This window comes from Podarcis melisellensis (assembly GCF_964234715.1).
Source record: "Podarcis melisellensis genome assembly, chromosome: 11".
Classification (NCBI taxonomy): Eukaryota; Metazoa; Chordata; class Lepidosauria; order Squamata; family Lacertidae; genus Podarcis; species Podarcis melisellensis.
The window spans coordinates 46,930,951-46,943,489 of record NC_138543.1 but is presented as its reverse complement, the minus strand read 5'-3'; the positions used below and the strand labels follow the sequence as shown (position 1 = coordinate 46,943,489).

Genomic DNA, 12,539 nt, shown 5'->3' with positions numbered 1-12,539 from the left:
CCAGCACCATGGGCTGTTTGCTCACCAACCACTCTATGGCTGCTATTAACACACAGCCTTGTGTCAGAGCAGCAGGTCCAATGGTAGATTAGGGTTTAATGGTAGACGTGGGAAACTGACTCACTTTCAAAAGAAACAGGCTCACACTGGTTTCATTTGGACATAATGCTGGCCATGGCTGATGGGAGTTGGAGTCCAGCAACTCTAGCCTTACCCTAACTCTTCTGTAAGCCATAGTTAAGATTAACCGTAGCTTCTGGTTTGGCTCTAATGAGTCACTGTGGCTAACTGAAATTGGAAGCGAAAGTTTCTGATTTCATGACTGTGCCAGAGGGAACCCCACAAACCCCAAGCCAGCACATGTAATGCCAAACCATAGTTTACTGTTTTATCCAAACAAGTCAGCCTTGAAATAGCTGACTGGGTCTTACTGGTTTTAAGGAATTGCTTGGCAACAGTAAACATGAAGAAAATGGCAGAGTTGCTTCAGTGGTCATGTACAGCTTCCAATAATAAGGGAGGGGAAAGGGGATGTTCATCTGAGCAGCCAGTTGGACCCAAGTGTGAATTCCCCTTTTATGGATTTCAGCAGTTACAGATGATCTGGGTGATGATCTGGGTGACATGCAGGCAAATCAAGAAGCAGAGAAGGAAAGTGGCTGGTGCAGATGATTTTGACATTCACAGGGAGTTTACTTGTTGCAAAAAAAAAGTTTGGGGGCAGGTCTAAAAGGCCCCTAAACCAGGGACAGCGACTCCCATCATCCCTGACCTTTGGGCCATGCCTGCTAGGGCTGATGGGAGTTGTAGTCCCACATTTGGAGGGTGACAGATTCCTTGCCACTGCTCTGAGCAATTTATGAACACGAGTGACCCTGGAATAGAAGTAAACGAAAAGGAAAACTCTCTCTCCCTGGAGGAAAAGAAAGGCGTTTAGGAGAAATGTTAGCAAATTGCTTGAGGCTGTGAAGAGCAGTGCATTTTGAGATCACTGCTCCATGTGAAAGGGTTCACTTTATTCACTCCATCTAATGTAATGAAGCATGTTGCAAAATGGGGCATGGTGAGCTCAAGGTTGCGCATGTGCAATATCCCTGCATATAGAGGAAGTACCTTTGAATGAGTTCAGGCATGAATGTGCTTTAAAAAAATAAAAAATCTCTTGTACCTTAAAAGAAAAAAAGAAGAACTTTTTTTTAACGCAGACCTTACTAACCAAACTAACAGACCTCCCTTTTCTGGCCTGTGACACTTCCAGCATGACCAAGTCTGTAGATTAAGTTCTGAAAGAAGTGGAACTCCAAAAAAACGCAAAGCCCCACCACCACCTCCTGTCAGTCCTATCCAGGTAAAAGAGCTTAAGTCCAACTTGAACACATTTGCAATGTCTAGACGGGGCTGGGCGGGTGAGGAATGTCCTGTCGGGAATAGAGCTGGTTAAATTTGCTTTGTGCAAATCCTTTTTTTAAAATGCGCGTCTCATGTATCATGGGCGAATTCTCATAAGGATAGAAATAGGACGGTCTGTTGTTTGAAAGCCCATCTTGGTTACGCTTTGCAGGAGGGCTGTTGGGAATATGACCAGATCCTAAGTTTAGAGCGGTGGGGCTTATAAAGGTGCTACACGCATTAAACTCTGTGACAGTCTTGCTTTTTAACAATCAGCTTTAAGATTCCCCCTGGACGGATGCAAACCAGCTTTGCACATGAGGAACTCGTAGCATCTTAACAAGAAGTTTAATATTAAACTGAGCCGTTGCTTGGGCGATTGTCTGACTGCATGGCTGCTGCTGGCTAAAGACAACTTCTGTGTTGTCTTGCTTGTATTGAACTAACAGAGAGCGATGACTTCTGCTAGCAAGAGGCAGTTTGTGTCTCTGAAATGCATTCATCTTTTGCAGCTTAGCGACCTGTCCTCTCCACATTCAACAACTTCAACCCCAGTGTCTGGGAAAGGCCAGTCTTCCTTTGCTGAGCACGGATCCAAGGTATACTCCATTTTTCAACTCTTGCTTCTGGCTAAATGTAAACCCTTTGTGTTTGTAGTGAGTTGCTTAAGGGGACAAAAAGATTTCATCACCCCAAGGAAGGAGGGCAAAGCTTCACAACTGTGACCTAAAGCTCTCCAAATGGAAGTGTAGCTGGAAATAGGTAAAACCCAGGGGGTTGCGATGTGAAATGTATTGTTGGGAGTTGCATCTTGCTTTTTTGATGTCTTTGACATCTTTCCGCAGGGCCTGTAAGATGGAGTTGTTCCGCCAGGCCTTTGGTCAGAGCTCAGCCTGACTCCCCTTCACTTTTTGTATAAGAACTAGTATGAAAGAGGCCTCCCAGCATTTTCACAGGCCCATATAAGAACAGCGTAAACAGTTGGGCCTGATGAACATTTACTGTTCCCAACCCTAATCCTGCGGAAAGCCATCTAATTAGATTTTAATTTGATCCTGACTTGTTTTTAGGAGGTAATTTAATTATTGTTTGATTTTACACCAATGTTATATATTTGATGTTAGCCGCCCTGAGCCCAGTCTCGGCCGGGAAGGGTGGGATACAAATAAAAGTTGTTGTTGTTGTTGTTGTTTATCAGCTGTGGGGAGGCAGTCAAGATTAGGGCTGCAGCACATCAGCAGGGGGAGGTTTCCCTCTTTCCCCCTATCGTATGGTCCTGACAAAAATAAAAGAATAAGCCTCTCCCCTAAAAGTACTGTTGTTTAAGAAAAGACAATTGTGTTGCTCCCAAGTGACCCGTTTAGCATCCTGTGTTGTTAGGCTGCCAGTGGTTTTCTTGAAACCAAAGAACATACTAGTTGTTTAAGCAATAGACGTGCCTTTTGTCAGCTAGGGACAAAGAGTACATTTTACGTCCATTTCTGGATTGGGATTAACCTGGCCACTGTAGTCCAAACATTGGTAACCTCCAGACTGCACTACTGCAATGCGTTCTATGTGGGGCTGCCCTTGGGCCTGGTCTGGAAACTCCAGCTGGTGCAGAATGTCACCACTAGACTGTTGATGGAGACAGGCAGCCAATAGCATGGGATACCTCTGCTGAAACATCTGCACTGGCTGCTCATGTTCCACCAGGCTAGTTTCAATGCCCTGAGCATCTTGTGTTCAGGATAACTATTGAAACTAATATGCATGACTAACTTAGGGCCAATGGTGGGTGTACAGTTGAATTCAGTTGAATACATCCCATTAAGTTCACATTTGATGGGCAATTGTATTTGCTTGCTTTTAATCAAAACACCTGCCTTTTAACTATCACAAAAGCTGGAAAAGCTCCAGTTGTGACAGTTCCTGACTAAAATGCATTGGCCGTTACTTCACAGGAGGACGGGATTTTGATGTGCAAGTATTTCTGCTTTTTGATGAGGAGTGCCATGTTGTTAGCCCTCTTTTTAAACAAATGTTTATGTATTTTGCATTTCAGCAGGAAGATATCAGTGCCATTCACTCTGATGGCAAGGATGGGATGAGCGATAGTACTGCAGGTATGGTGTAAGACAGATGTTTTGGCTGGCCTGTCACTTTCTCCTTCCTTACTCACCCACACCAAACAACCTACCAACCAAAAAAAGGTGCCTTCTCTCATAGAAAGTTGCCATTTGGCATCATGGTCTGTTATGCTAGGATTGTAAAATTCACTGCCCCATTGTTTTTCAAGCATGCTTGGCAACATCTTGACCCACCTTGCCTTGAAATTTCCATTGAAGGAGGCTCCGCCATCTTTCTAAAAATCTACGCATAGTGTAATATGTACAAAAGTAGCATTTTGTTTTGGACCGGGGGGTCCCGCTTGGAAACCTGCTTAACTATTAGGGGCATTGGACCCAGCCATTCATGCACAAGCTCATGTTCTAACCAAGCTTACAGGGTTGGTGTCAGGATCAAACATCCTGAGTTCCTTGGAAGAAGGAGGGGGTAGAAACGCCATTTATTTAAAATATTTATGCTTGCCATTACCAAAGGCTTAAAGCAGCTAACAGTGTTAAATACTACCATTTAAGATCACCCTCAGCATAAGCAAAACAGCAGCCAAGCAGCGCCAATCACCGGACCCTACCCAGCAATTTAATGCCCCAAGGTTTTCCCAATCAGGTGGATAAATAACATCTCCTTGAAAATTCATAAGTGGCTTGACATAGGTGGCCTTCTCAATGTCAAAAAAGTTGTTTGTTTGATCAATGTATCCTTAGGCACAAGAGAATCTAACTAAGTTTCCATAGACAGATGCCTCCACAATCAGGTGTATATCTCTGGAGGCATTATTGGCTGTTCTGGTCTGAAACTGGTTTTCCAGGCTAATGTCCATTGTCCATGGGACAACCATAAAAGTCTCAAGACCTAGAGTGACACAGCTGTGAGCCTGTAGCTCATTCTCTGCAAGAGATCAGTGCAGATCTTTTTCAGTAGCAACCGCCGGGAAAAGGTTCTCCACCCCTAGTCCAATAGTTAACTTGAAAATTTGCAGGCTAGTTCACAAAAAAGAGACTAGCAAGTAGAGGTATTCCTTTGCTTTCTTTTTCGCTCCCCCCTCCACTTCCAGATTTGCTTAACCATGTGTTGACTGAAAGCCTAGAATGATAAATTGTATTGTGTTCCCTCTCCCCACCCCTTCCGTTTCGCTTTTTAAAGGTGCTGATAGTTTATTGGATGTAAGTTCAGAAACAGATCAGCAAGACTTGCTTTTACTGTTACAAGCAAAAATTGCATCTTTGACCTTGCATAATAAGAAACTGCAAGAAAAACTACAGGTATGTATTAGCACCATCCATGGCACTGAACAATAACACATTGGGGGCATGTTTGCAGAAGGCTCCAGCTCATGCAGATCTCCTCCATGTAGACATGCCCCAATTATTTTTATTTATTAAATATGTATGCAGCCCTTCATCCATTGATCTTAGGGCAGTTCACAACATAAAATGCATGCCTGACAGCCCTGCTTTCTCTCCGTACAGTGTTCATGTTAATTGCATGGAGAAAAGAATACCCAAAGAGGACTTTGCTTGAGAGATGAGGGAGGAGGGTTTGGAATTCATTATATGACATTAGAATCAAATCTGCGATCTTTGAAAGATGCAAGTGCTCTCCTGGAAATCGATGCATGCATGCAATCTTATTTCGTTCTGTTAATTTGTTCCTGTTGCAGCCCTCTCTATTTCTCGAATCTCTGCAAAAAGGCTAAGTTATTATGAGAAAAGACAGTAAGAGTTTACAAAAAAAAAGTAGTTGTTTAAATACTGCCATCTGCTGTCTCTACAGGCACGCGCACTCAAGACAGAAGACCTGGATGCAACACTGGATTCTTCTCGTTCCACCTGTGCGGAGTTTGATCACTCAACGGACAGGCTAAGTGAGAGCTCGGCAGCAGCGGCTCAGGAGATCAGCTGCTCTTCGCTGAGCTTAGCACAAGCTCAGGAAGAGGCGAGCAGTAACGAAGTGAAAATCAGACAGCTGCAAGACAACTTAAAGGAGGTGCAAAAGAGGCTGGACAGCTCAGAAGCGAAGAGGCGGCATTTGGAGACGCAGCTTCAGTCTGGAACACTGGATACCCTTTGCTTGCTGAACAGCTCTGACATTTCCGAAAATGGCTCCGACCTCAACCAGAAACTGAGAGAAACCCAAAGCAAGTACGAAGAAGCGATGAAGGAAGTCCTGAACGTCCAGAGGCAGATGAAGCTAGGCCTGGTGGCTTCCGAAAGCAAAGAGGCCGACCTGCAGGAGCTCAGAGCCACGTGCGAGGAAGTTGAGGCGCTGAAGGAAGAACTGCAGAAGGCGCAAGAAGAGGGCGAGAGGCTCCGAGCGAAAGTGAGGGAGCTGGAGGAGAAGCTGGCGGAGAGAGAGAGGGATGCGGCCGGCACGATGTCAGCAGAGGAATGCGAGGAGATGAGGAGCTCCTATTGCTTGGTTATTGAGAACATCAACCAGGAGAAGGCGCTTCTGATTGAGAGGTACAAGGAGGGACAAGAGGAGATCAGGAAGCTTCAAGAGAAGCTGAGATGCCAGATGGAGTCTGGGCATGGTGAGGAAGCTGAGGAGGTGAGAGATGCAAAGAACCAAATGATCACCGAGTTGAACAGGCAGGTCAGCAAGCTGTCTCAGCTGTACAAAGAAGCCCAGGTGGAACTCGAAGATTGCAAGAAAAGAGGTGTTGCAGAGGATGCCGATTCAGGATGCATCCCTCTGGAGGAACACGAGAAGCTGATGGAGGTCACCGTCTTGCAGAGAGAGCAAGCCGAGGGCGCCCTGTTGGAAATGAAGGCCCAGTATGCGAAAGTGTTGAGCGAAGCAACCCAGCTCCAGAACCTGGTTGATTCCCAGAAGAAGAACTCTGTCTCCATAACGGAGCATCTCCAGGTGGTCACTGCTCTCAGGGCTTCGCTGAAGGAAATGGAAGAAGAAATTGGCGAGCTCAAAATGCAGATTCTGCACAAGGAAAGCGAGGTGCAGCGACTGCAGAGGGAGCTCTTGGAAGAAGAAGCCGCTGTGTGCGAAGCTATGGTGCCCAGGGCATTGTATGAAGAGCTGCGATCTACTTCAGAGGGAGAAGTCAACTCCATGCTGTCCAAAGTGAAGGACTTGACAAAAGAGAGGGGAAACCTGTCTGCAGATCTTGCTCATTTGAGGAAGGAAATCTCACAAGTGAAGGGGGAGAAAGAGAGCCTCCGGACTCTCCTGGAAGCCAAGGAACAGGAAGTCAAAAGACTGCTTCATCAGTACCATCAAGCTCAAGAAGAGCTGCTTGAAATGAAAAAGGCCTCTGAGAGTTCCTCGAAACTAGAAGAGGATAAAGATAGGAAGGTTGGTAGATCCTCAGTCTTTTGGGGGGTGGGGTGAGCACATTTGGAACAATAAGAAAGCGTCATAGATCAAAAACAGTTGCCATGCACAGGTATGCCCACTCATACCTGTGGTGCTGTGTAGTTGGTCACAAAGCACCCTATTCACAGAAGGCAAACTGAGGCTAAAAGACTAAAGCCCACAAACCCGTGTAAAAGGCAAAATATTCAGTGTGGAGTAGACTCATTGAAGTCAGTGGGCTTAATTCCCTTGATTTCAAGGGGTCTACTCCAAGCATGAGTTGGTCTCACCAGTTTCACTGCATGTTTGAAATCATTTACCAGGGTTGAAGCAACAAACAAACCTATGGTTGTTATTAAGTATGTTCTCTCAGCCAAATGCTTTTGGGAAGTTGTGTTTTCTTCCATCCTTTAGCATGCTGTCCCCTCTTCTTTCCTCCCATACCAGATAATGGACATGACAAAGGAAGTTAGTAAATTGAAGGAAGCACTGAACAGCCTGTCCCAACTTTCCTATTCAACTGGCGCACCCAAGAGACAAAGCCAACAGCTGGAGCTGTTGCAACAACAAGTCAAGCAACTACAGAACCAGCTGACTGTAAGTTTATAGATTATGTAATTGTGCAAATAAGTAGCTCTCTGCATTTGCCAAGGTTTGACAGGAGATGGGGGGTGGGTGTTATCTATTTTTTTAGTCGTTCAAAGTGATGCAGAGGTTTCACCCTCGTTGTATCCCCACCCCCCAAAAAATAATCACTTGTATGTATAATTTTTGGACTGCATTTCTGAGAATGTAGACCCATTATAGCAATGTAAATTGAGTGTGAGTGCATAGTAGACCCTGGTTACTATATCTGCAGTAGAATGTGGTGGTGTTTCATGGCACGACTGCCAGATTCCATAAGGTTTTATGTGTTCTCTGAGCAAGCAGCATTTCAGGGAATATTCTAAGCTTATTTGTTTATTGCATTTATATCCCACCCTTTTCTCCAAGGAGCTCAAGGTGGCACAAATGGTCTCCCCACTGTGCCCTGACTCCTCATTTAATCCACACAACATCCCTGTGAGGTAGGTCAGGCTGAGAGGCCGTGATTGACCCAAGGTCCCCCCAGTGAGCTTCATAGCTGAGTGGGGATTTGAACCATGGTCTCACAAGCCCTAGTCCAACACTCGTAACCACTGCACAACAGTGTTTCTCAAGCTTGAGTCCCCAGCTGTTGTTAGACTACAATTCCCATCATCCCTAGTTAGCAGGACCAGTGGGCAGGGATGATGGGAGTTGTAGTCCGACAACAGCTGGGTACCCCAGTTTGAGAAACACCGAACAGTATCTAGGACATTAAGCCTCCGCCCCACACTGGCCCCCTATCTAATTGAAACAATTTGCAACAGAAGTATTGAGTTGCTGTTGCTGCTGCTGCTACTGCAGTTTCCTTCTCTTGTGCTGGGTTCCTGCCTTGATACCCAACTTGGTGGATTAGAGGCAAGGAAATCACGCCAGGGGTCCATATGTAGAGTTTGCTCTAGAGAGGCAATGTGGTGTCGTGGTTAAGAGTGCTGGACCAAGACTTGGGAGACCCAGGTTCAGATAAGGCAGCCATGAAGTTCGCTTGTGAGGATGGGCCAGAAATGCTCAGTCAGCCCAATCTACTTGTGAAGGTAAAAAGAGAGCTGACCTTGTACTCCAACTTGAGCTCCTTGGAGGAAAGTGGGGGGAAAGTATAGTAAATAGATATATAGAGTGGTCAAACTGTGTGTGTGTGTGTGTGCGCGCGCGCGCATTTGCTGCCTATCTGACTGGGTTGCCCCAGGCACTCTGGGCAGCTTCCAACAATTGTAAAACCACAGTAAAACAGCAAACATTAAAAACTGGGCTGCCTTCTGATGTCTTCTAAAAGTCAGATAGTTGTTTATTTCCTTGACATCTGATGGGAGGGCGGGCCACAGGGCAGGTGCCAGAAGCTGGACCTCAGTGTCTGGGCTGAACAATGAGGGGTGCAGATGCTCCTTTAGGTATACTGGGCCAAATCCCTGTATTGTGTTGTAGTAGTGTGATATCCCTTAGATGAGGATGTGGAATGGGATGGATGGAGCTGCTTCACCTTCCACTTTCCCTTAGAAACTTCTAGCACCATTGCTTAGGTAAGTTTGGAACCCTTTGTTAGGAGCAGAGCGTAGCTGTGGCAGCCTTTGAAAACCTGGTACCCTCCAGATGCATTGAACTACAACTCCTAGCAGCACATCCCTGCTTGTTACTGTTTATGGGATTTGTATTCTAAAACACCAAGCCTAAGGGAAGCTTCAGAAGGGGAAACAGCCGTACCATTTGCGATAGAGAAGGGACCATAGAGCTATCACCACACAAAGTGTATTTTATCCCACCGGTTTGGACGCAAAAGTTTGCCACCACTTGAAAAACTAAAACTAACCCCCCCACTCCTTTAACAATGCAGTGTGTGATAAGAGTACCTGCGTGTTCACTCTCTACCTTTGTTTACAGGAAACAAAGAAGCAACACCAGGAGATAGTCTCTGTTTACAGGACACATCTGCTGTATGCTGTGCAGGTAAGAGAGCCTTCATTGCCCTCACCTGCTCAAAGAACTCAGTAGATTATATCTGTATATTACTAAAGCAAATAGGTAGTGTGTGCATACACTCCAGCCAGTGCAAGCTCTTGAAGGCATTCCCTCCTGTGTGAGTGAGGGTGTCTTGTAACATGGCACATGGCACGAGCACCTCTTAAAGACATCCTTTCCCAGCCTGCTCCCCCACCCCTGATGTTATGAACAGGCCGCTAATATATTTTTATCCTCCGTTTCTTTCTAGGGCCAAATGGATGAGGACGTCCAGAAAGTGCTCAAACAGATCTTAACAATGTGCAAGAGTCAATCGCAAAAGAAAAGTGAAACGATTTTTGCCGATCCCTGATGGTGCTGCTCTAGAGATTGAGACTCGCCTTAAAATGAGATTTGATTGGCAACCACCACCCCCCAACCCCAGGAGGGAGCTGTCACATGTCTCTGCCACTCTTATTTCTTTATTTTTATGTATTATGAGCTAATGTGTTGTCATGTCTTCCCCTTGCCCCCAACCGAAAGTTCCCAGAGTGCTATTTTTGTGTATTGGAACAGAAACGTACAACTCTCTGTAAATTGCCATTACTTTAAATCAGGGGTGGTCAAAGTCTGACCTACAGTATTAGAAAGTGGCTCAGTGCTTCCTTTGGTGCAAGCTGTTGGAAGTTTCGGCTTGCAGTGTTGCATTTTGGATATGAATAAGTGCATCTTCTGGAGGTGGGGGAAGCGATGGATATTTCAGTTCTTGGTTATCTAAAGAGGGGGAAACAAACCAGTTCATAGGTTTTAAGACCCTCTAACGTCCAGGATAACAGTAGATGCAACTCGGATTTTGAAATTCCTTTGGCCTTGTTAATTGAAAGGTGTGGCAGGGGGAGCCTCCTTGATTAGACAGGCCCACAGCCTGTACATACTACAAGACGAGTGATGTGTACTAACTCGATAACGTAAAGCATAAACTTGCAGGTTAACGAATTTCGAACACGGCTAATTCTGCTAAAACCCCAGTTTCTTTATCAAACAGTAGGTCAAGCTATCTATGCAAATCCTTGCAGTGCTATTGGCTATGGAGCTCAGGAGGAAGAAAACGCAGCGTTCCAAACTACAAACAAGGGATCCGAATGAACTCATGATGTTTACAGTGAGCGCTGTTGTCTCACAGTTCCTAACCTCACTTTTGTAAAAGATCTCCTCTACAATATATTTTTACTGGCCCTCAAATTTAGAAATGTCTTTTTGTAATTAAAGCCATTAGCCTATTTAACACTACTACTTCTTTCTGTTTTTCTGCAGTAGCCTTTAATACCAAACGATTTAGGCGGTGGCCTTTTTCTCCGTCTCTCTCCCCCTTCGCCCAGCTGTTGTAAAATGCAGCAGAGGTATCCCAATCCCCTGGGAAAATGCTCTGTTGAAGCAGAACTGCCCAAATACCGTACAAAAGAGGAATTACTAGCTTTCTTGCCAAATGTTGTAACGCCAAGAAGCACAGAGAAGCCTTGCGTTTTTCAAGAGCAGTAACATCTGTATGACATAGGAGTGCTCCTGCAAATTGCTTTCATGCCTCCAAATCCTTTAGCAGAAAAAGATAACACTTATAACTCTGTATGTGATATACACTCAGGTATGGATAGAATGGGTCCAGCAATAGAGTGTGTGTCTCTCTTGATTATTAAAGTATACTGTATGATTATCCTATTTCACCAGCCCATTTTCACACCAGATTTATGTTGTAAACTGCTTTCAAAACCAGGCTTAAACCAGCATGACTGCTTTGGCATCTCCCAGCCTACCATGAGAATTGCAGCTTTCTGGGGGATTTTGTTGATGTTGGAGACCTGCACATAAATAGCCAGGTGCGATAGCACTTTTTCAGGTTTTAAATCAGTTTGCAAGAGCACTCCTATAAGAATCAGGGGGGGCCTTCTTTAAAGCCTTTAAGGAGAATTGGGAATACCATACGTGTGCTGCAACAGCGGTTTTGTGTGTCTGAGAGACCCAGAAGCCTAAGCAACTTACATTGTACCTAAAGGGAATAACCATTTTGATTGTCATGTGTCTTCAACTTACAGCATGGTTTTACTCCTATCGTCTGCTGCAGAAATTCCTAGAGCTCTTCAATAAGTGAAGTCTATAGGTAGGCAATTTACTCAGTGCCTGAGGGACTACCACATTTATCGTGTGCTAAATTAGCCTTCCCTGGGGCTACAGGTGTGGTTGGACTACAATTCCCATCATCCACGATCCTTGCCATATTAGCTGTGGATAATGAGGGTTGTAGTCTTCCAGCACCTAGGGACTCAAGGCTGCATTAAATAGTAGCCTACCATTTTATACAGCAGCCAAATTTAAATGGATTAAGAACAGGATCTCCTGGGTCTTTATATTATTAATATTATTATTATTATTTGAGTCTCCTTGGTTTAACTAATACCTATTAATTTGGACAATATTTCATAGTTAGATACCTTTTTTAAACGTTCCAAAGAAATGTGAAAGTTTTGCTGCAGTACTTACAAAAATAAAAATAACAGGTCTAAAATATGCCAAGAAATGCTGCCAAGTATAAAACTTGAGGAACCGTTTTGTAGGTTGCCTGACAAAAACCTTAGCTTTTACCTTGTTTTGTTATTTGTATTTATTACGATTATCATTGTGGAACATTGGAAATTGTACACTATAGCTTAGTGATTGTCCTTTGTATGTAATTTTACAAACGTTTCATTCCGCAAATAAACAGTATCTTTTTTTTTCCTTTTTTAAAAATCTGCCTCTTATTTTTGTCTAATACACTTGTACTAGCAGCCTTGTACTCAGTTTTGTCCGGGAATTCTAAGAAACAAACAAACAAACAAAAACAAAATCTGCAGTTTTGAAAGATTCGGTCTGCCATCTGAACTCAAAAGGTGTCCAATTATATCCATAGATGAAAAACTGCTCCTTGATGTCAGAAACCGTTAAGAGGTGTCTGAATGCACAGCAGACGGACAGACCACTTTCCAAAATATATCGGCGATTGGGACATTGTAGTGAACCCAAGGGAAGAAACTCAAATATTTAAAGAACATAAGAAGAACATGATGGATCAGGGCAATCATCTTGTTATCACAGTGGTAAGCTAGATGCCCATGGGAAGCCTGCAACCTGAACACACCACC

At 44.4% G+C, this 12,539-nt stretch overlaps 1 protein-coding gene across 3 annotated transcripts in view; it reads left to right on the top strand.

Moving 5' to 3' along the window:
• RAI14 (retinoic acid induced 14) overlaps positions 1 to 12,147 on the top strand; it is a 94,013-nt gene extending 81,866 nt beyond the window's left edge. For 2 of the 3 annotated variants that reach the window (XM_081929635.1, XM_081929634.1), the window contains exons 11-18: positions 1,259 to 1,348; positions 1,902 to 1,988; positions 3,434 to 3,494; positions 4,639 to 4,757; positions 5,269 to 6,807; positions 7,255 to 7,404; positions 9,307 to 9,372; positions 9,635 to 12,147. In XM_081929635.1, coding sequence (XP_081785761.1) covers positions 1,259 to 1,348; positions 1,902 to 1,988; positions 3,434 to 3,494; positions 4,639 to 4,757; positions 5,269 to 6,807; positions 7,255 to 7,404; positions 9,307 to 9,372; positions 9,635 to 9,736 — 2,214 coding nt within the window. In that variant the 3' untranslated portion in view covers positions 9,737 to 12,147. The remainder of the gene's footprint in view (positions 1 to 1,258; positions 1,349 to 1,901; positions 1,989 to 3,433; positions 3,495 to 4,638; positions 4,758 to 5,268; positions 6,808 to 7,254; positions 7,405 to 9,306; positions 9,373 to 9,634) is intronic. The other variant, XM_081929636.1, reaches the window with a different exon arrangement.
• The last annotated feature ends 392 nt before the right edge of the window (positions 12,148 to 12,539 follow it).